This window comes from Miniopterus natalensis, chromosome 11, assembly GCF_054644295.1.
Source record: "Miniopterus natalensis isolate mMinNat1 chromosome 11, mMinNat1.hap1, whole genome shotgun sequence".
In the NCBI taxonomy this organism is placed as follows: Eukaryota; Metazoa; Chordata; class Mammalia; order Chiroptera; family Miniopteridae; genus Miniopterus; species Miniopterus natalensis.
Window position 1 is genome coordinate 68,031,995 of NC_142091.1, and position 20,203 is coordinate 68,052,197.

The following is a 20,203-nucleotide window of genomic DNA, read 5'->3' on the forward strand; positions in this document are numbered from 1 at the left end:
CACAGTCTGGAAGTCATGCGATCATTTCTATTTTCAGTTGCTTCACCTACTTATCATTCCGGAGAGGCAAGAACTTTGTATTTCCTGATTTAAGACCATTCTGCTCTGTCCTGGGGGAGGCTGTTCTTCAGTTCACTGCCTCCACTAGGAGGCTGGGTCTTTTTCCTCAGATGGATGACTGACTTACCGCTCAGTTCATTGGCTGCTTTTTCTCAGCATTTCACAGCTGTCAGGAAGCAATAAATATGTCTTCCATTTGAAACTCGGGTTTGAATCCAGCTCTGAAACCTGCTCTGCAGTTTTGAATGAGTAACTGCATCTGAATCTCATTTTCTTTATTTTTACCAAAGATCATGAGAATTAAAACTTACATGACAGGCTTGGCAGTCATTACTTTCCAAAGCCTCTCTCTCTTCTTGCTCCTGCCATTGCACCTTAGATTGCCCAACTGCATGTACTGCTGCTTGACCAGCTAGTTTTTCTATAAAGCCCAGTGTTTTAGTGGGCTTGTTTAAAAGGGCTAAATGCAATTTTGTTCACAGATTTTCAAATCAGCGAGAAGTAATGCCACTGCTGGGTAAGCCTTAAACTTGGTTTTCAATGTAGTTTCCATTTTGTCAGTTCAATTTGTACTGTAATTACAGAATTTAGGGGAGGGGAGCTTGAAGGCAAAGACTTCCTCTGTCTGGGAGGATTATGAATGAGAGGCTTCACAAAGAGATGGTATAAGAACTGAATCTTACATAGAGGACAGATGTCAATGGGAAGGGAAAAGAGGACACTTCTAAAGTAAGAGATCATAACGAAGCCAAGGTATATTCAGGGAACAGTAAGAAACTGGGATGTAGGATTATGTTTAAAGTTTATTTCATCCTAAGGTTGCTTTTATACCCTGGTATTTTTACAACCACCCCAAAAGTCCCAAGAAACTTCACATTCTTCAATCAAGGCTTCAGTGACCATCACACTCCCAAGGGGGGATATTTCCTGGCACTTTAGCTCAGCACTGCCAAGGCAAAGCACTCGCCCAGTTTCACAGGTGCAGTTTACTAGATAATCGTTATCTCAGTCTCTATTATTTACTCCATGAGAGAGTTCATTATTTTTACACGTGTATCTTAAAAGTACCTACTTGAATTTACGAGCCCCTGAATGAAGTTCAGACTTTTGATATTAACAGCCTATTAAATTTTATGGAGGAACACAGGAATAGTGCCCTTATTGGACCTATCACTTGGATGCAGTTAGACTGACTGAACTAGTATTTGGAACATTTCCAGGCCTTGGTGAAATTTTTTAGCAGCACAGACAAAAATCAAAGCCTTGGCGCCCTCTGGTGGTAGACTGGTCCTCACAGTCAAACTCAACTAGGAATAGGCAGGCATGTATGAGCACAGAAGCCACAGGATAATAAACATGGCACATTTTCCTAGATCATCTTTACTTGAAGATTTTTTTGGGGGGGAAAAGACGGGTAATGCAAAACATTTTTATATTAAAACAAATGCATATAATATTGAATAGAATATAAAATTTACATTACTTTTTCAGACAAAGAAAGAGACATCAACAACATTTCAAGGTAAGCTGCTCATGAGTTTCAGGCTGTATTCCTAAACCCTGGGGGAGGAAGGAGACCCCTGCATGCTCACTCGGCTATCATGGGGGCTGCTGCTTTGATAGAGAAGTCTGAGAAGCAGCAAATTAAGTGCTTACTCATTTGGCAACATCCTAGCGGATTACTTAAATAAGTGAAACCATATACTTTCTCATCTTAGAGCGTTTTAACCTGTTTTTAAAAGTCCTGAGTAGATAGAAGCTTTATGCTCAAGTTGAAATTCATTGCCTTCTAAAGTGATTTTTTTCCCTCTGCAAATGCTCGTTAACGTGCCTAAAGAGGGTATGACATGCGAGGTGATCAATATCCTAAGAACCCTGTGGACTGCATCATCTGATAGGAAGTTACAAGCACACTTGCCAAGGGTGTCACAGGAATGAAAGACAAACTACTCACCTTCTGCAACAACAAAAAGAAAACAGAACAAAAACTGAACAAGAGTGTATACAATTAGAACTGTGTAATGATGTCACTTAGGGACTGGCAACGACTTAGCTTTTAGAGAAGGGGCTACTGCCACAATATTTGCTTTTCATATTTTAAATGACAAGAATAATTTCTTTTGGGGGGAGAAAAAGCCATTATGCTCTCTTTCCGAATTCTTATTCTCTATAATTGTCTTTTTTTCTGTTGTTGGCAACAATTTATTACTTTGCAATAACAGACTGAAGGTGTGGATGCCTCATGTAGAGATATTCTAGGGTGATTTATCAATGGATTGTCCTTTTTTATGGAGTATGAGATAGGGTTAATAAAAAATGCTTAGAAGCACACAATGGGAAGCAGGTTCTGGTGGGTGCTGCTGAGTTTTCAGGTTCTACTAAAGAAAAGGTCATTCTTGACCTCCCACTCAGTCTGCCTTACTATTCCTAAGTTTTATAGAATTACTTCTTCTGGGGACTGTACTCTTCATTTTACAATGCTTTGAATTATGACTCAAATCACATGACAACCTTGAGGAAAATGCAACTTTTCTGTTTAAGTAAAATAAAGAGTCTGGAGCAAAATTGTCCCATTTGAGAATAACTAAAGGGGGAATATTAGAGGTAAATTATGCTGTGCTGGGAAAAAGAACAAAAAAAGCAGACACCAAACACCTCCATTTTCCCAAGATCAAATGATTATTAAAAAAGCGTGCCATACTGTATAGTAATCAACATTCTCTCCCATAATTCTGTGCATCTGGGACTATAGAAATGTCACTGTCCCTGTCCCACATCTTCAAATTAACATTCTCAGGTCACAACAATATGTCTTCCCAAAGGGGACCTTCCGGAAAAACAAGCTATTTCCTCGGCTCATATTTCCCTGGAAAAAAAATAAATACAAATAAAGTCTAGTGTGAAGATGAGATCAGCCAGTTCAAATCAGTAGAGATCCCACTGGGCATGTTTCTGGGAGAGGAAACTTAAACGGCTAGGACAAAACTGGGAGTATCACTCAGAGTAGCAATCTGTACTCTCTGACTCACGCTGAGCTTTTGTGGAACTAACTACAATTTTGCCACATGGATAAGGCAAACATTTATTTAGACAAAATTTCCAGTTTGGATTCTGGCTCTGCCACTTGCTAACTGGGCTATGAAATGAATCAATATATACAGAGTGCTGAGAACAGTCCTAACACCCAGTGAGTGCTAACTTTTATTTTTTAATGGAATAGTCAGGTCTCTAGGGAGTACTTATAGAATCTTACAGTTAAAGTAATAATGTGTGAGCCTGACTGAGTAGACTCTGAGGTTTAGACAGCCTGCACATAGATTCTGCTCTCCCAAATACAGGCTGTATAACCTTGAGTTACGTAATTGGTGTTATTTAACTGTTCAAAATCCCAGTTTCTTCATATGTAAAGTGGGATGACAAAAAATGGTACCTGCCTCATATGATTATTTTGAGGATTACCTTAGCTGACGTGTGGGAAGCTCTTAGCATGATGCTTGATACGCAGCAAATTTCCTATCAAGATCTGTATTGTCTTAAGCACTTATAGGATCAACTGTTCCCTAGGTAAGGTATCTGATACCCTAATACATTTCCTATCTGCCTTCTTATTATAGAAGGGGGTTGGTTAGAAAGTAGGGAAAGAAGGGCCACCTTTCCTTTTAAATTGGGATAACAGTAGGAGATTGTCCAAAACAGTGTAAAACTCAGAATGAAACCCAGTATGTTCATGTTAGGTCTGTATGAAAGTCATTCAAGAGTTCTAGCTTGCTCGGCCAGTGTGGCTCAGTGGATTGAGCGACGACCCATGAAGCTTGAGGTCATGGTTCAATTCCTGGTCAGGGCACATGCCCCAGTTGTAGGCTCAAGTTCTGGCCTGCATTCACGGAGGGGCTTGTTGGGCATGCACGCTGAGCAAAAGCAACCACAGTACCACTTAGGTCTTTTCATTTGACTTCAGGCTGGGGAAACCTGAGCTCTGTGAACAAAGGCCTTTGTCATATGTGTCACTAGTGCAACAAAGAGCTTCTTCATATACTTTCTTCTACAATCCTATAAAAAGTGCTTCCCACTTGCCCTGGCCAGTGTGGCTCAGTTGGTTGGAGCATCATCCTGTGCACTGAAAGGTTGCAGGTTTGATTCCTGGTCAGGGCACATACCTAGGTTGCTGGTTTGAACCCCAGTGGGGACACGTATGGAAGACAACCAATCAATGTTTCTCTCACACATCGATGTTTTTCTCTCTCTTCCTCTCTAAAAAAAACCGTATCCTTGGTGAGGATTAAAAAAAAAAAAAAAAAGTGCTTCCCATTCAAAAACAGTTTTAAACTGATGGCCATTTTAAGTGATCCTGTGTTAAATTTAGCACACAGCCATCCATTATTTTGTTTCCTAATAAAGCTTTGCAGAGACTGATCAGGAATTTTTGGCTGCAGATGATATATCTCACAGCAATAACAAACAATAAGTTGGAGTCTGAACAAAATCATCCACTAACATGTTTCTGGGAGACATAACTAAATGACTACGACAAAACTGGGACTAAGACTACAAGTAAGAGACCAGCTCTATCGACATCATTGTGAACAAATAATGTCATAAACAACTTCTATTTCTCAGTTTCCTCTCTACCACACTGTAAGAAAAGACTTGAATACATAAGGAGATTCTGAGAAGTTACAAAAAGGTGAAGTTGGAGGAAAAAAAATCTGAAACCAAGGCCATCATTTTCACAACCAGAATAAGCATCTACCCAGAGCCTATTTGTAGTTTGCAAGTGATCATTCAAACGGCATCCGGACACATCTAGGGATTTCTGCTTCTTCATTACCCCTGCTGATGAGTTCTGAACAGCACATTTACTACTATGCCAGATGACCTATGGAGCACTGTAAAGGGCACAGCATTTGGTAGCTAAAAGGTAAGCTACAAGAATTAACTTGGGATTCCAGAGACATTATTTAAGAGAACAAACAAAAACAAAAAGTAAAATATATTGGGGGGGGAGGCAAGAGAGGGAGAGAGAATGAGAGAAGTACCTCTTTTTGTAGCATGCTCCAGCAGTCTATCCAAGAACAATATACTGGAGAGTAAGGAGGGCACCCACCAGCAAGCCTGAAATAGGAAAAGAAAGGAGCCACTCAAGTTAACACTTATAAAACTTTCTCTCAAGAGTCCAGTAAATCTGTCAAAATATTCTCCTGCCTAGAAGTTTCCCTGAGAGGCAATTTTAGATCTAATAAATTTCCCTCCCTTATATTTAGGTTTTGAATCAACAAATAGAAACTTTAGTCAGTTACCTATTTTCTAAAACATCTAAGTTTTTAATTTGTGGACATATGAAATTCTAGATCACAGTGATTATGTGATTAAAGAGTGGGAAAAGGGGATTTAAGAACTAAGTGGTGTTTATAAGCTTCTAAATAGGACAATGGATATAAAGAGTGGTGACTACATGCTCTTACTCAGGTATAATCACTTTCTCTCCAAAAATTATAAGGAATAGTAACACATTTAACTCATCCTTCAAGTATGCTCTGGGCTAAAATACGGCAGCTGCTCTACAACCATAAAACAAACAGAACGTGACATGATACGAAATATGGCAACTGTGCTCGAAACTCCACACAGCTTTCTAGTTGATATCTTGTTTGAAAACAATGACATGGATGTCTGATGGTATATTGTACTAGGGACTGTATTGGAAGAGAGTTCTTCTGGAGAGGCGAAACCTGTCCAACTTGGTATGGTCATTTGGCATCTAGAAGCTGGGACCCAATGGTGTCCAGCACCACACCATGCCTACCCTTCCTGACCAATACACTGAAAGGTTAAGAAACTTTCCATGGACCAAATTCCCTATTTTCCTTTCTTTAAAACTCACTTTCTCCATAAAGCCCCTAGGAAAAAACAGGTATAGGTTGTCATTCAATCCCTGATATACCTTTTGTAACTTTCAAGAAAAAGAGGAGAGTCTGGTAGGTATGGCTCAGTTGGTTGGGCATCGTCCCATGGACCAGGAGGTCATGGTTCGATTCTCAGTCAGGGCACATGCCCAGGGTTTGGGCTCGAACCCCCGTTGGTGCTGTGCAGGAGGCGGCCAATTGATGTTTCTATCTCTCTCCCCCTCTCCCTTCCTGACTCTGCAAGATTTAAAATAAAGGAAAGGTGTAAAAATAGAATAATTTGATAATTCTGTCCTTTTCAGAATAAGGCCTATATGGCAAGTGCATATTATTTATAAACACTTGAGAAATTTATTTATGTCTTCCCCTATTCCAAAATAGGCTATGAGGTGAAATATAAATTAATGCCACTGCTGGCATTCAGGGTACAGAGGGAGAAAAATGAGGAAATCTAGTCAGGGCACCACCTTCCTCTCCTCCCCCACATTCTACCAGGCCTGCCCTGCCTGTCAAGCACGCGGCAGCCAACTGCCAGGAGAAGAGATGCAGAACGCTCACCCGCAGTTGTTGACAGCCATGAGGTTAGAGACAAGCACAAAGGGATAGGTCAACATACTGGCAAAAAACTGTAAAACAGTAAAAAGACAGCGAAGTTATTAGGTCATCAGTCTTCTTTCTTCTCCCTTAAAGTCCTAGCATCACTGTGGCCAAATACTCCAACACTGGTTTTGCTTTTTCAGTATCCCAGAAAAGATTAAATTATACATTTTTCAGCCTGAAGATGCTTCCCTCTCTTAATATATCACTACAGCTAACATTTTAACTAAAGGCCAGAATAATTCTCTTATTCTGTGATTCAGTCCCTCATTGAAATAAAACTGAACTACAATATTTAAAAGCAAATATAACTAAATACAATTTCAAAACACCCCTGAGGAAAATAAGAAAACATGAGCAGCCGTCTAAAGACAACAGAAACCATTTTAGAGATCACTTTAGAGATCAACTACTGGAAGGCTCCATATGACTAAAGAAGGTACCATTTTCCACGGCAGGATCCATGGGCTGCAGGGAGAAGCAGGCCCGAGAACCCGGGAATGAGCTGTGATGAGAAGTGCCCACATCCCCCTCCTGAACGCTGAACAACAAACTACGTGGGCTTGTTATCACTGGTACTGTGCTGTAGGAACTCTGGGCTAGTCTTACCTCTGACAAACACTAACAAGTCCGACTTTCCTGGGAAACACCTGGTTGCTTTAAAGCAGTGCTAATACAGGCCAAATTTAAAAGAAAACCAAACAATTCCTAGAAGGTTGAAAGGCTTTAAAAACAACAACTCACTCCTGTGACGGCTTGGGAATAACTCTTCATTTCATTCATGGTGGAAACCTATAATAGGAAGGAAGCCTTTATTAGAATGAGTAAGAAAAACAATCTGGTATTAACAGCTAGTTGTCCCAACCATATCAATATGTTCTCTCTACATTATCAGTTTCTCTGACAGCTTGAAAATTAATTTTGAGGATAAAAACATAAAATACTGATTTATGAGCATAAAAAGACAGTGGTCAAAATGATCCACTTGATTCAACATTAACAAATTCATACTAGATGAATTTATAAGATAAATTAGGAATGAGTGTAACAGCCTGAGGATTTCAAAAGAAAATGAGATTGGTAACCTTTCCCCTGTCCTAGAAACTACTACATTTATGGTATACCCAAGAGACAAGTCACCAACTCTATGCACACCCAGCTGTGTCCCAAATACTTTGGAGATCAGTCTCCGTACTCAAGAAGCTTACAACACGGACTCAGTCCTACCCCTGGGTGTGTTCTATTTTCCACCATGCTGCAGGGCTGGCTGAGTACAAAGAGGCCCACAACTGCTGAGGCGGAGGAAACATTACTTCTAGGAAAGGCTGATTCCCCAAACCTCCCAGGCTGAGGTTTCTAGAAAGCCCAAAACAGGAGTCTCCTCAACACTTCAGAATAGATGAAACACACTGAATATACTCCTTGCAGCAGAGACAGGGATAGATCTCTTGGGCTTACTCTGCCACACCTAGGACTTTTTAGGTGCATCTCTCATGGTACACAATATAGGTCATCCCATTAGCCTTTGAAAACTTGACTGATGTTCAACTATATGATGATGATTCTGGCACATAACAAACTGCCATCATACCATTTTTTTTTTGTTTTGTTTTTTAAAAATATATCTTTATTGATTTCAAGAGAGAGAAAGGGAGAGGGAGAGAGAGAGATAGAAACACTGCACTTCCCCATCTGAGGATAGAGCCCACAACCCGGGCACATGCCCTGATTGGGAATCGAACCGAGATCTCCTGGATCCTACGTCGGATGCTCAACCACTGAGCCATGCCCAGCCAGGCAGCCATCATACTTTCTAAAGCTAAACTAGCTGCTGGGTGAATACAATAAAGTCAGCACTAGCACATCTTATCAAGGTCACAACTTACCCCACTGTCCAGTGCATAGGTATTGACGAGGTAGGCCAGTGAGTTACAGAGCCACAAAGAAATGATGTCACCTAGGAGGCGAGGAATAAGACCCCTACATGAAGAAACAATAAAAATAAGAATCAAGAAATGTGACCAGTAAAAAGATAATCCAAACACTTCCCAAATAACCAGAGATTTAAAAACATTCCAGAGAATTAAAAAGACATCAAATTCCAGAACCTAGCCCTCATAACTAGTTCATTCTAGTTGATACAATTGTACTTGAGGCTAATCTCTAATGACTTTCACTCCTATTTTTAAAATGCAGGTCAGTTATACTCCTCTAAGCTATGGCCAATGGCTCACCTTACTATTAACTACAAGCAGGAGGGCCAAAATTTTGCCTACTTTGGAAAAGAGACTTAAATATGGGTTTTGCTAAATTATATCTGATATGAAAATTTGGCAGGGCAAAAGATGAGAAAAATTACAAGATGAGAGAGGTCCAAACACATATAGGTGAGAGACATAAAAAAACCCCATGTTTTGAGAGTCTCAGTGATCTGAGTGAGCCAGCATGGGGTAGTGGGATAAACATTACCCCACAGACTGAGGATCAGGGTTCAAATGCCACTTCCATCACATGAGCTAGATGACCAGCAGCAAATAAACTTCCCAGAGCATCCATTTTTTAAAAATTTCTAAAATGAGAAAATAATGGCTGTTCTGCCCATCTCCCAGAGTATTTATGATACATGAATAAAATCAATTATGTAGCCCTGGCCAGTTTTTTCTCAGTGGTTACAGCGTTGGCCTGTGGACTGAAGGGTCCGGGTTCGATTCCGGCCAAGGGCATGTACCTCGGTTGCAGGCTCGATCCCTGGTCCTATTTCAGGGTGCGTGTGGGAGGCAACCAATCTACGTGTGTCTCTTTCTCTCATTGATGTTCCTCTCTCTCTCTTCCTTCCACCCTCTCTGAAAAGCAATGGAATAAATATCCTCCGGTGAGGATTAAAAAAAAAAAAAAATCAACTATGTAGAAACACTTTAAAATGAAAAAGGACCATTTACTTAATAATGCAGTTTTTACTGTTAATTAAAAAAATGAGGATAGCAGTCTTTTTTTTTTTTTATATATCTTTATTGATTTGAGAGAGAGGAAGGGAGAGGGAGAGAGAGAGAGAGATAGAAACATCAATGATGAGAGAGTCATTGATCAAACCCGCAACTGGGCATATGCCCTGACTGGGAATCGAACCCTGATCACCTGGATCCTAGGTCCATGCTCAACAGCTGAGCCTCGCCCGGTCGGGCAAGAGTAGCAGTCTTAAGTTCTTCCAAAGTAAATTCAAGGGAACTGATACCGTCTTGCAAAAATGTATTCTCTCAGGATAAGGAAGCTACATGTTAGATGATTTCTCCGTTTTTCACAAATTAATTTTCCTTATTTTATCAACGGTACATATTGGAAACATAAAGGTAGAAACTTGGTATTTATTTGTTAAAAATACACACACCCCAAAGCCCTCATTTCAAATGTTTTACATGTCCAGAAGCAAAGTCTGGGATCTCTACAAGAGAATTCAAGCCAACAGCGTCTAAGTAAAGCTTAACGTGACGTGAACACAGAGAGTGCATTTTCCTCAAGGGCGATATTAAGAGTCACGTCTTCACTTTCATGAAAGCTTCCTACTTACAAAAATCACACACACATCAGCAATTTACTCACGCAAAAAATCCTAGTATGCCTTCTTCTCGATAGATGGTTACTATGGAGTCACAAAGTCCACTAGGTACAAAGGAAGGATATTAAGTTTATTTTGAAGTTATTTTAAAAAAATGTTCAATTATCACTTTTAACAAGGTCAAATCTATGCCCCCCTCCCACCCTCATCTACTACCCTCGCTCTGCAGAGGCAGCTGAGTTTGGACACAGAAGTGGAGATGCTACTAAGGATGCAGTCACATGGAGCCAGTATGAATTTTAGTTTCAGTGGCTCTGTAACTTATTCTAAGATCCCAGGTAGGCTCCTAAACCTGATGGGACCATTTTCTTCTATTTACCAGTTTTTATGCAGATCACATGATGAGATGTATGAATTGTCCTGTACACTCTAAGGCAGCACAACAATGTAAAGCACTTGTATCCTACTAGTTTGGCTTCAACAGATCCCCTTGAATACTTGGAAACAAAAACACCTACCAGTACTTGGATTCTCGTCCAATGAACTGTACCATGGATCTCAGAGTGATCACTACAGAACACAGAGAAAAGATTTTTAAACTATACTGAGATAAATTTTGATAGCCCTGAAAAAACACACACAGAGGTTTTCTACCTAAAGACACGTTGCTTTCTGGATAAACTGGTTAAAAAGCCAAAATATGAAGCAAACAAAAAACATGCAGGAAAGGCACTTTACTGAACCCCCATGTCAACCATCTAAGTGGTCAGGAGAGATCACGTTACAGAAGAAAGAGAAGAAATCAGATTTCAGTTGTCAACTGCGAACATACCGTGGAAGGGATGTGTGATGAGGGTAGCAGCAGAACGAGCCATCATCTCCCGAGTTGTCTAGAAACAATCAACACACACTTCTGAAATCTAAATAAATGACACTCACTCCTGTGAGAAGTTACATGGGTGGACATCGTAGAAAAAGAAAGTGAGCAACCGGCGCTCCTGCCCTAGAGTCAGGAAGAGCAAGCAGCTTGGATGCACACAGTATAACACACTGTCACTGTATCATACCTTTCACTTGTGGATTTCAATGTTGTTATAGTTACTGCTCAAAATTTCTCTGCAAAGGTTTCTGTTATCTTCTCAATTTTACAGATAAGAAAAACAAGGCCAAAGAAACAGGGAGGGTCACCAGCAAACAGTCACCTGGGCTGGAATAGAAGTATGAGGGCTATATTCAGATTACTAAGCTGCTCTCACTGTGTGTGCTTTCAGAGACTCTGACACCTACGCTGGACAAAAGCCAGGCTCCATTTAATCTGTGCCAGCATCTCTGGGAGAACAGGACTTTGCTTTCTGACCACAGCCCTATAACCCTGTCATAGCTTGGAGCTGCTACATTTACCCTAGTTTACCCTTCTCTTTACAAGATGCTATAAAGGTGGTGAAGAAAACGAAGTTACAATACTTGGAGGTAGGTCTGTCGCTCATTTCTGCATGTAAACATTACCATCAGTTGCTAAGTTAAGACATTCCTCACCCTATTCCAGTGGGTGAAAAGAGCCTATGGGACACGATGGGCCAACTAAAGTTAAGAAAAGACAAAATGCCCATTAATACACATCATGTAAATTATGGAAAATGAAGTTGATTCATCTGACGTCTAGACCCACAGTAAGGTTTGTTTTGGAATATATATATTTTAGATGGCAGCATTTACTAGAAAACTGTGACCTCACTAAAGACAATTAGACAACGTAAAGACTAAGAAATAAAAGAGTAGTCTGAAAGCCATAAATATTATGTCAGGAACGAAATAAACTCCAATGGAAGTTTGGGAGTGGGAAATGGGTGATGAGGAATCTTCCGAGGTCAGAACAATGCTGTAAAAGTATTTCTGGATATATAATGTCCAACACACAAAGGGTCTGGCCACTACTTTAACACTTTTGTACCAGAGAATTTCAACTCTTAGTAGAAATTCCTTCAGTTTTAAAAATGAAATGAGTGGGCAAAATTAGTTTCCTTGAAATGCATCTATGCTGAAGAGCAAGCAATGCTTTTCCTCTCTCTCTGTTATACATATAGCAAAGCCCAAATCATAATGAAGGGTTAATTTCTTTCTTTCTTTTTTTAATATATCTTTATTGGTTTCAGAGAGAGGAAAGGAGAGGGAGAGAGAGACACAGAAACATCAATGATGAGAGAGTCATTGATCGGCTGCCCCCTGCACGCCCCCGACCGAGGATTGAGCCTGAAACCCAGGCATGTGCCCTGACCGGGAATCGAACCCCGATCGCTTGGATCCTAGGTCGATGCTCAACCGCTGAGCCATGCTCGGCCGGGCGAAGGGTTAATTTCATTTGGAACAGACACTGCACATACAGGCCTGATCCTGATTCTACAAGTACCCACTAAACATCCTCTGATTTAGGGAAATAGCATAGGACATAACTCATCTCTTACCTCCTTGATAACTCGGTCGAAGGAAGATGAAACTTCTTCTTTTGGTACATTTCCAGGTCCTAACTCCTGGAAACCAAACAAAAGACATATCTTGATGGTTTTAAATAGAACTGTTCAAACAGGAGGCCACCCTGTATGCCAACACTCACTGAGATGAAAGGGAGACTGACTGCTTGTCCCTTTTCCTAAAGAGAACCAAAGAGCAGTAACTTGCAAGGGAAATGGGCCCATGCATACAAATCAGCTTCAACATACCTCAGCCTTGTCACTCTCCTGGTAACGCTGCAGAGGAAGAGAAAAGGAAAGAAAGGGTGATTAGGGCAATCACAGTGTCATTGAGAGAGGACATAAAATGAAAACTCTATTGGTAGAAAGTAAAACAGTTGATATCTCCAATTAACTTCTAATTTTAACTAGTAGATTGTAAGTAAGTATCTCTAAGGCCATTTTATTGCTAAGTTTAACATATTGGTCAGCTGAAGGGACAAGCTAATGCTCATGAAAACTCTAATCTAAAAGGAGAAAAAACAAAACAAAAATCCAAGAACATCATTTACTAAACATACATTTAGCAGAAAACAAATTGGTTAAAAACATAGCCTAGGGCTAAGGCTATGGAAAAAACCTCCTGGCTTTTTCATGGAGAAAAGTAGGACCAATACCAAACTAGGGCAAGACTCTTTTCTTCATTGTACAAAAGAACAGAGAACTGGTCCTAAGTCTGAATAGCTGAAATCGCCTCACATTGTCTTCTGTATCTCTTTCCAAAAGAAGCAAGAGAGATTTTTTCTCCTACCAGAGAAGAGAAGATGAATACCAATGGAGCTCAGTCTACACTGAAAGAGGAAATATTATTTGTGGGATATTTCATAAATAAAAGATGGGCGAGGTGAAATTAAAGAGTCAGATAATTAAGCTCCTAGTCACACCAGATGAAAAAAATAGACAACACTTTCTCTTGTAAAAAGAATTATGTATTAAAAGATCAGAGGCAAGAGAACAAAGATCAAGATTAAACAAAATAGTGGTTTTTGGTCAAATTAGAGGTCTTTGACTAGAATTAATTCTAATAGTTTCAGGCATGTTAAAAAATTGTCACTCATTTCTAGACTTTGCTTTTTACTCGATTAATAAAATTTTTTACCTGTCTCTTCTACATTATTCTAAACAGATTTCAATTTAACTCTTGTTCAGATATACAGAACTCTTTCTTATAAAAGTTAACAGTTGCATCAACCCTGAATTGATCTGTCTTCTCGACTGCATAAACTGTTTTTGATACTAAGTGTAATACTAATCCCCTGTTATTTTCATTTGGCTACATGTGAAACATATATTCAAATGGATACTTGGATACCTCAAGTTTGATACTTGGATACCTCAAGTTTGTCTTAAGGAACTTGGTTTCAAGCAGTAATTTCACTTTTGCTCTCAGTCTATACCTAAACCTCTGACTAGATGACAACTGGAATTATGTATGTGAATCTCACTTAGGTAACAGCAACACTTTCACTGAGCCCAGAGTAGGGTGTGACTGGAAAATAGTAATTAATCCACCAAAACCCATTAAGACTCCATCACTCTGACCCATGGACCACCCAGAACTATGCTTTTAAATTCAGTCCACAGGCATGACAAGAATATAAATAATAACAAAATAACTGAAGGGTGAAACCCTTTCCATGTGAGGAACTGACTGAAAACCTCTCCAGTTCAAATCAATGAAGGCTGAAAAGCACTTAAAATCTAGGCCAATTAGATCATGCAACTATTTAACAAATCATGATTTGTCCATCAGATGATAAGACATTAGAAGTGGGGCAACATTAAAGCATAAAAAAGCACAGGATTGTGTTGAGTACTATTTAAATAAGTAGTTAGTAAACATTTGGAATTGAGCACATCTGATACATTATATAGGTTGAAAGCATTATACAGACTTAGTTAGCATACACTACAACATTTTCTGAGTTATAGCACAGAGGATAGCACACTCTTGGAGCCAGGAGGAGACAGAATAATGCAAGGGAAAAAACCCAATAGTTTATATTCTCAACCATTCTCATGCTGAACAACCTTCCCATGGACTGTTCTAAATGATACAGAATTTGTATTCATAATACCTTTATAAATAGAGCAAAGGGCAATGCTGTTTGACCTACATTGTAACTGGTACAACTGAGAAAGCAGTACAATCAAAATTATAAGCTTTAGCATTTGAAGTTAAAATAAGCTGGTAAAACAAAAGGATCACTAAAAAAGGAATAAAAGGAACTTTGATGTTTTTAAAAACATTGTGAAACATCTCAAACACACAGAAAAATTAAGAAAGTAATTCACCTATGTATCCACCACCAAGGTAAAATAGATGTTAACATTTTGCCCTTTTTGCTTAAGATCTCTTGCCTTCTTAAAATAAAATGCCACAGATAGAGCTGAATTCCACCCTTACCTCTTCCCCCCTCCCCAAAAGTAACCACTACCCTGCCGTTGATGTACACTTCAGTGAGGTTTTAAAAAAACAAACTTTCGCCCCGGCCAGGTGTGGCTCAGCGGTTGAGCGTCAACCTAGGATCCAGGCAATCGGGTGTTCAATTCCCGGTCAGGGCACATGCCCGGGTTGTGGGCTTGATCAATGACTCTCTCATCATTGATGCTTCTATCTCTCTCTCTCCCTCTCCTTTCCTCTCTCTGAAATCAATAAAGATATATTTTAAAAAAGAAAAAAAAAGAAAAAGAAAACAAAAAAAAAACCCCAAAACAAACTTTCAAATTTATGCAAATATAACATAGGTATAGAAACAGTGCATAAAATACAAATGTACAATGTAATAAATAATTAAAAGGCAATATCCATATAGCCATGATCCAGGTCAAGGAAAATCATTCGCATTACCCCAGAACCCTATGCATGGCCCCTCTTTCTCTCCCTCTCCCCACAAATAAACACTATCCTGACTTTTATGTTTATTTTGTTAAAAATAAATTTGTAACAAAACATTTTACTAGGGGTTAACTCTAGAATAAGAGGAAAATAACTTCAGAAAGAATTATGTTTCCATCAGCTTCCTTCCTTCTTCAAAGAAATAAAATCAGCTACACAGGAGATCAAGTAAGTGTATTTAATTTCTGCTCAGAACAACTGGTTCAGAGGAAGAAGGTTGTGTAGATCATAATCAATTACTTCATCTCACACAAATTCCATTTGCTTCCCAGGAAAGAGTTAAAAATGGGTATTTCATGTACATGTTTTTCAAGAGGAAGAAGGGCCATGGTTTATAAATATATCTTTGGAATTGCTCTTGATCAGTAGAACAAACTGCTTTATGGATCATTTAAATCTGTGGGAGGATTAACTGATTTTCTTCTTACCTGTAAAACTTGACCATGGACCACAGTCCCGAGGACTCCTGAACACAGCCTTGGAGTTAAGCCTGTAAACAAGCCGCGCTTCCCATCGATGCTCGCAATGTGCTGAGCTAAGAACACAAGTCAGAGATTTAAATTCCAGTTGAAGGAAATAGTTACATAGAAATTTCAAAGGAATATGCTTTCTATATATTTTCCTTCAGAAACTCCTGCTTGTCATGATCCTCAATGTCACCCAATTCTAAATAAATCAAAGACACTTACTTACCATAACAAAAGAGACCAGGAAGCTGACATACTTGCCGCCCAAAAATATTTCGTCCTACTGTTGGAGGAAGAGGTTCATATCCCACCTTTGAAAACAAGAGAATACATATATCACTACTAAGTAATATTCCAATGAATGCCTTGGTTGCAAGGTCTTGAATTAAGAATAAAATTAGGGTTAAAATTTAACACAAGTTAAAATGCAGCGTATGTTTTCCAAGGCAATGATGAAGCATCATCCTTGTCAGTTTTGTGTCGACTGATGACTGGTTTCAATGAACTCCAAGTTTTGTTTTGTTTTCTTTCTTTTTATACAATTTCAGAGAGGAAGGGAGAGGGAGAGGGAAGAGAAACATCAATGATGAGAGAGTCATTGATCAGCTGCCTCCTGCACACCCCACACTGGGGATAGAGCCCCCAACCTGGCATGTGCCCTGACTGGGAATCAAACCACAATCTCCTGGATCATAGGTTGATGCTCAACCGCTGAGCCACACCGCAGGGCTCCTAGTTTTCTTTTGGTTCAAATTCTATAAGGTAAGCCATTTAGCTGAAATACACCAATATGAAACTGAAAATAGAATAAGGGAACTTTTGTATTAGGAAAGCAAATGTTTATGGAGGAAGCTCAAAAATATTTTCTGAAGAAAATCTAGCACATTTCATGTATTTGGACAAAATGAGAAGACTAAGCTATCAACTTCATATTTGGTTAGCAAGACACAATACTCAAAAGGCATATGCAGATATAGCTGGATAATTCCCTTGGGAAATAATTGCAAGCTAAGGCCATGTTAAACAGCACACTGTCATTAACTGCCTAATGAAGGGCATTTTAGTTAATGATTATAATTTTATTTCTACAATATAGTCTTTTAAGTATCTGAGAGAATGAAAACGCTGTAGGACATGGTTTGGGCTCTACTGCTGTGATTCTTATTCTTAAATAAGTCCTGACTGAGTTCCCTGAAAGTGTTACTGTGCAACTATTTAAAAAACTGCGTATCTGGGGATTTCACCGCAACCCCTGAGACACTTGGCTACGTAGAAGCTGTGTCATTAGGGTTAAGGATATTCAAGTTTTTGAGGCAAGAGGTGTGAATGTCACTAGAAATCCCTGCCTTCTGGAAAAGCACCGGGCAGTGGGCTCATACCAGATTTACTGCAAAATGCCGTCCTCCAGATACTACCTAGCTACAGACATGCCAGTTCTGGTTTGGGTGACATAGCACACACTTCAATCCAAGTCTTTGTTCTTGGTTCAAATAATTTATTTTACAATAGTGTTTCACATACATAACCTGAATCCATACAGGTCAACTCAGCAACACATAATCTGGATTATCATCAACTCAAGAGTAAGAAATGGGGTCCTCCCCGGTGCCCTGCATGTTTTTGACAGAAAGGTAGATGGGGAGCACAGCCCCGCTTCTAAAAGCTGCTTCCTTCCTTGCCACGGTGCAAAAGGCAATTATGTCAACTCTCAACGAAGGTGAGCTCTGTGAGTTCCCTGCCATCCCAGGGAAACTCAGCAAGGCAGCTGGAAACACCATCACTCGGGTCGGTTCGCCCAGTGGTTGGAGCCTAGGCCCCTGGGCTGAAGGGTCCCCGGATCCCCGCCCAGGCCTGGGCAACCAATGGATGTGAGGGACCCTTCCATGTCTCTCTCTCCCCCCCTCCCACTCTTTCTGAAAAGCAATGGAAAAAAATATCGTCGGGGGAGAGTTAAAAAATAAAAAGTATATAAAAAAGAAAATACCTCACCATTTATCATCAGCTACTTGACGGTGACTATACAATACCAACTATTTTACAGGTTAGAAGCTAACATGTATGTTTAAACTCGCTAAAACTCTTTCAGCTGAACGGATTCTGCAGCTCAGAAGGGCGGGACGGCCGCGGTCGGGAGCCACGCGGGCGGCCGCGGCCGGCGCTCGGCGCTCGGCGCTCGGCGGGTCCTTCCGCCGCTTGACGGGGCCGCCGCTTCCATGTCACTCCTGAAGGAGCTCCCGCGTTTACCTGGGTATCTGGTGCTAAAATCTCCCAGCACAACAGCGGCAGTAACAGCGGCCCAACAAGAAAAAAATGCTCATAAAATGTTGGGTCCCCTCTGATGTCAACAGATTTCGTGTCTTGCGTTTGGGGCGGGGAAGGTGAATGCTACTTTCAGAGGGGCCAGAGGGCGGGTCTGGGGAGCCCTCGGTGTCGACCGGCCGAGATCAACCTCAGGGAAGGAAAGACCAAGTTCAGAGGAGCCAGCGGGCTGGGCTGGGCAGGGCTGGGCTGGGCTGGGCTGGGCAGGCGGCAGTTGGCTGCGGGGAACCGAGCGGGCCTCTCCGCTTGGCGGAGGCGAGCGCCCGGGAAGGCCCGCGGGCAGTGGAAGGGCGGCGGGCGGTGGAAGTGGTCCCTGAGGGAAGGACGGGGCAGCAGAGGAGCAGCATCTCGGGAGACTGAAGGCCCGGAAGGCTGGAGCCGATCCTCAGGCGCCGCGGGCGGCGGCAACCGAAAAGGGCGCCGGGCGGGGAAGGGAATGGCGACGACTCATACCTGGATGAGCACCTTCACGTACATGAGCGGCTGGGACAAGATGGTGAGACCGGAGCCCAGGAGCACCTGACTGGCCGCGTCCGCCATGATGGCACCCGCGGACGGACGGACAGACGGAGCCACCAAGCGACCGAGCCGGTCCCGGATCACTGGCCCGCCCGCGGCGCGCGCGCACGCACACCCAGCGGCGCGCGCCTCTCCTCCCAGTCCCCGCCCACCGCCCCGCCGGGAGAAACGGCCGGCGCTCGAGCGCCCGCGCAGGGGCCTGGGCGGGGCTTGAGGGCCAGGGGCGCATGCGTTTCGTAGTGGGATCGGCGCCCTCCACTAGGAACGGCCGTTTCTCTTGCGCCTGCGCAGGCCGGAAACGCCCGGAAGCAGAAGAATGGGCGTGGCAATGGGCGTGCGTGACCCTGACGGCTACGGCAAGGTCAGAAGGATGAGCAGAGGGGAGACGAAGCGCTTCGGCCCTCGGCGTTTGGGCAGCGGCAGCATTAGGTCCAAAGGGTACTCGGGGTCAGAACCATTAAAAAAAAAATAATCTAATGGCCGACAAAAACTAGATAAGTGATCTCGAAATATGAATCCATCCGTGGGTTTCTAAATTCATGCATTCATCCGGTTAACGTGAACTTCTTGGAAGTGCCTTCTCTGGTCTCTGTAAACTTACCTCCTGTCACACGGTCCTGTAGCACTTATGGCTGCGCTTGATCAGTTTGTCTCCTCCCCTGGGAGGAAAGCCCCGGGAGTTCAGGTCCTGACGGCCTCTTCATTGGCCCTTCAGCCCGGCGCCTACCAGGTGCTCATGAGGGAACAAGCACTTTAGTGCCCATCGGGCTACAGGCTTTTAGGAGAAGAAAGAAAAAGACCTTGTCCCTCACCCCTCCAGCCCCACCCACGTGCTCTGTGTCAAACAACACTGCGTGCGACAGAGGCAGAAGAGTGAAGCTCCCAGAAGGCGTGTGTTTGGACCCGGCTCTCTTGTGTATCCATGTGGTTCAGAAGAAATTTTCTTTCTCTTCTTTTGTTTTCAGTTTTTGTATCGAAATTTAAGAGCAACGCTACTACCTGCCTCTCAGGGTTATTACTAAGCGTTAGGTGAAATGGTGTACAGGATACGATTTTTAAAAAACTATATTGCCCGGCTGGACGTGGCTCAGCAGTTGAGCATCGACCTAGGATCCAGGCAATCGGTGTTTGATTCCCGGTCAGGGCACATGCCCGGGTTGTGGGCTGCAGCCGATCAATGACTCTCTCATCATTGATGTTTCTATCTCCCTCTCTCCCTCTCCTTTCCTCTCTCTGAAATCAATAAAGATATATTTAAAAAAAAAAAAAAAAAAAGAATTTACCTTTTGTCCTTTATTGCCTTGCCCGTCCTTGGCCACTGGCCCAGGAGAGGCTCATGAAATTGAAGAAACGCTTTGGACTCCTTGCCAGGTTATGTA

At 41.7% G+C, this 20,203-nt stretch overlaps 1 protein-coding gene across 1 annotated transcript; it reads right to left on the bottom strand.

The window, feature by feature from the left end:
* Positions 1-1,420: 1,420 nt before the first annotated feature.
* Positions 1,421-18,881, bottom strand: MTCH2 (mitochondrial carrier 2). Its single transcript, XM_016203985.2, has 13 exons — positions 18,759-18,881; positions 16,213-16,297; positions 15,948-16,054; positions 12,831-12,857; positions 12,576-12,641; positions 10,946-11,003; positions 10,632-10,683; positions 10,158-10,217; positions 8,447-8,540; positions 7,305-7,352; positions 6,522-6,589; positions 5,097-5,172; positions 1,421-2,926 (listed from the first exon to the last, which is right to left on the bottom strand). The coding sequence occupies exons 1-13, from the start codon at positions 18,843-18,845 to the stop codon at positions 2,840-2,842; spliced, it is 915 nt and encodes a 304-aa protein (XP_016059471.1). The 5' UTR covers positions 18,846-18,881; the 3' UTR covers positions 1,421-2,839.
* Between the last annotated feature and the right edge of the window lie 1,322 nt (positions 18,882-20,203).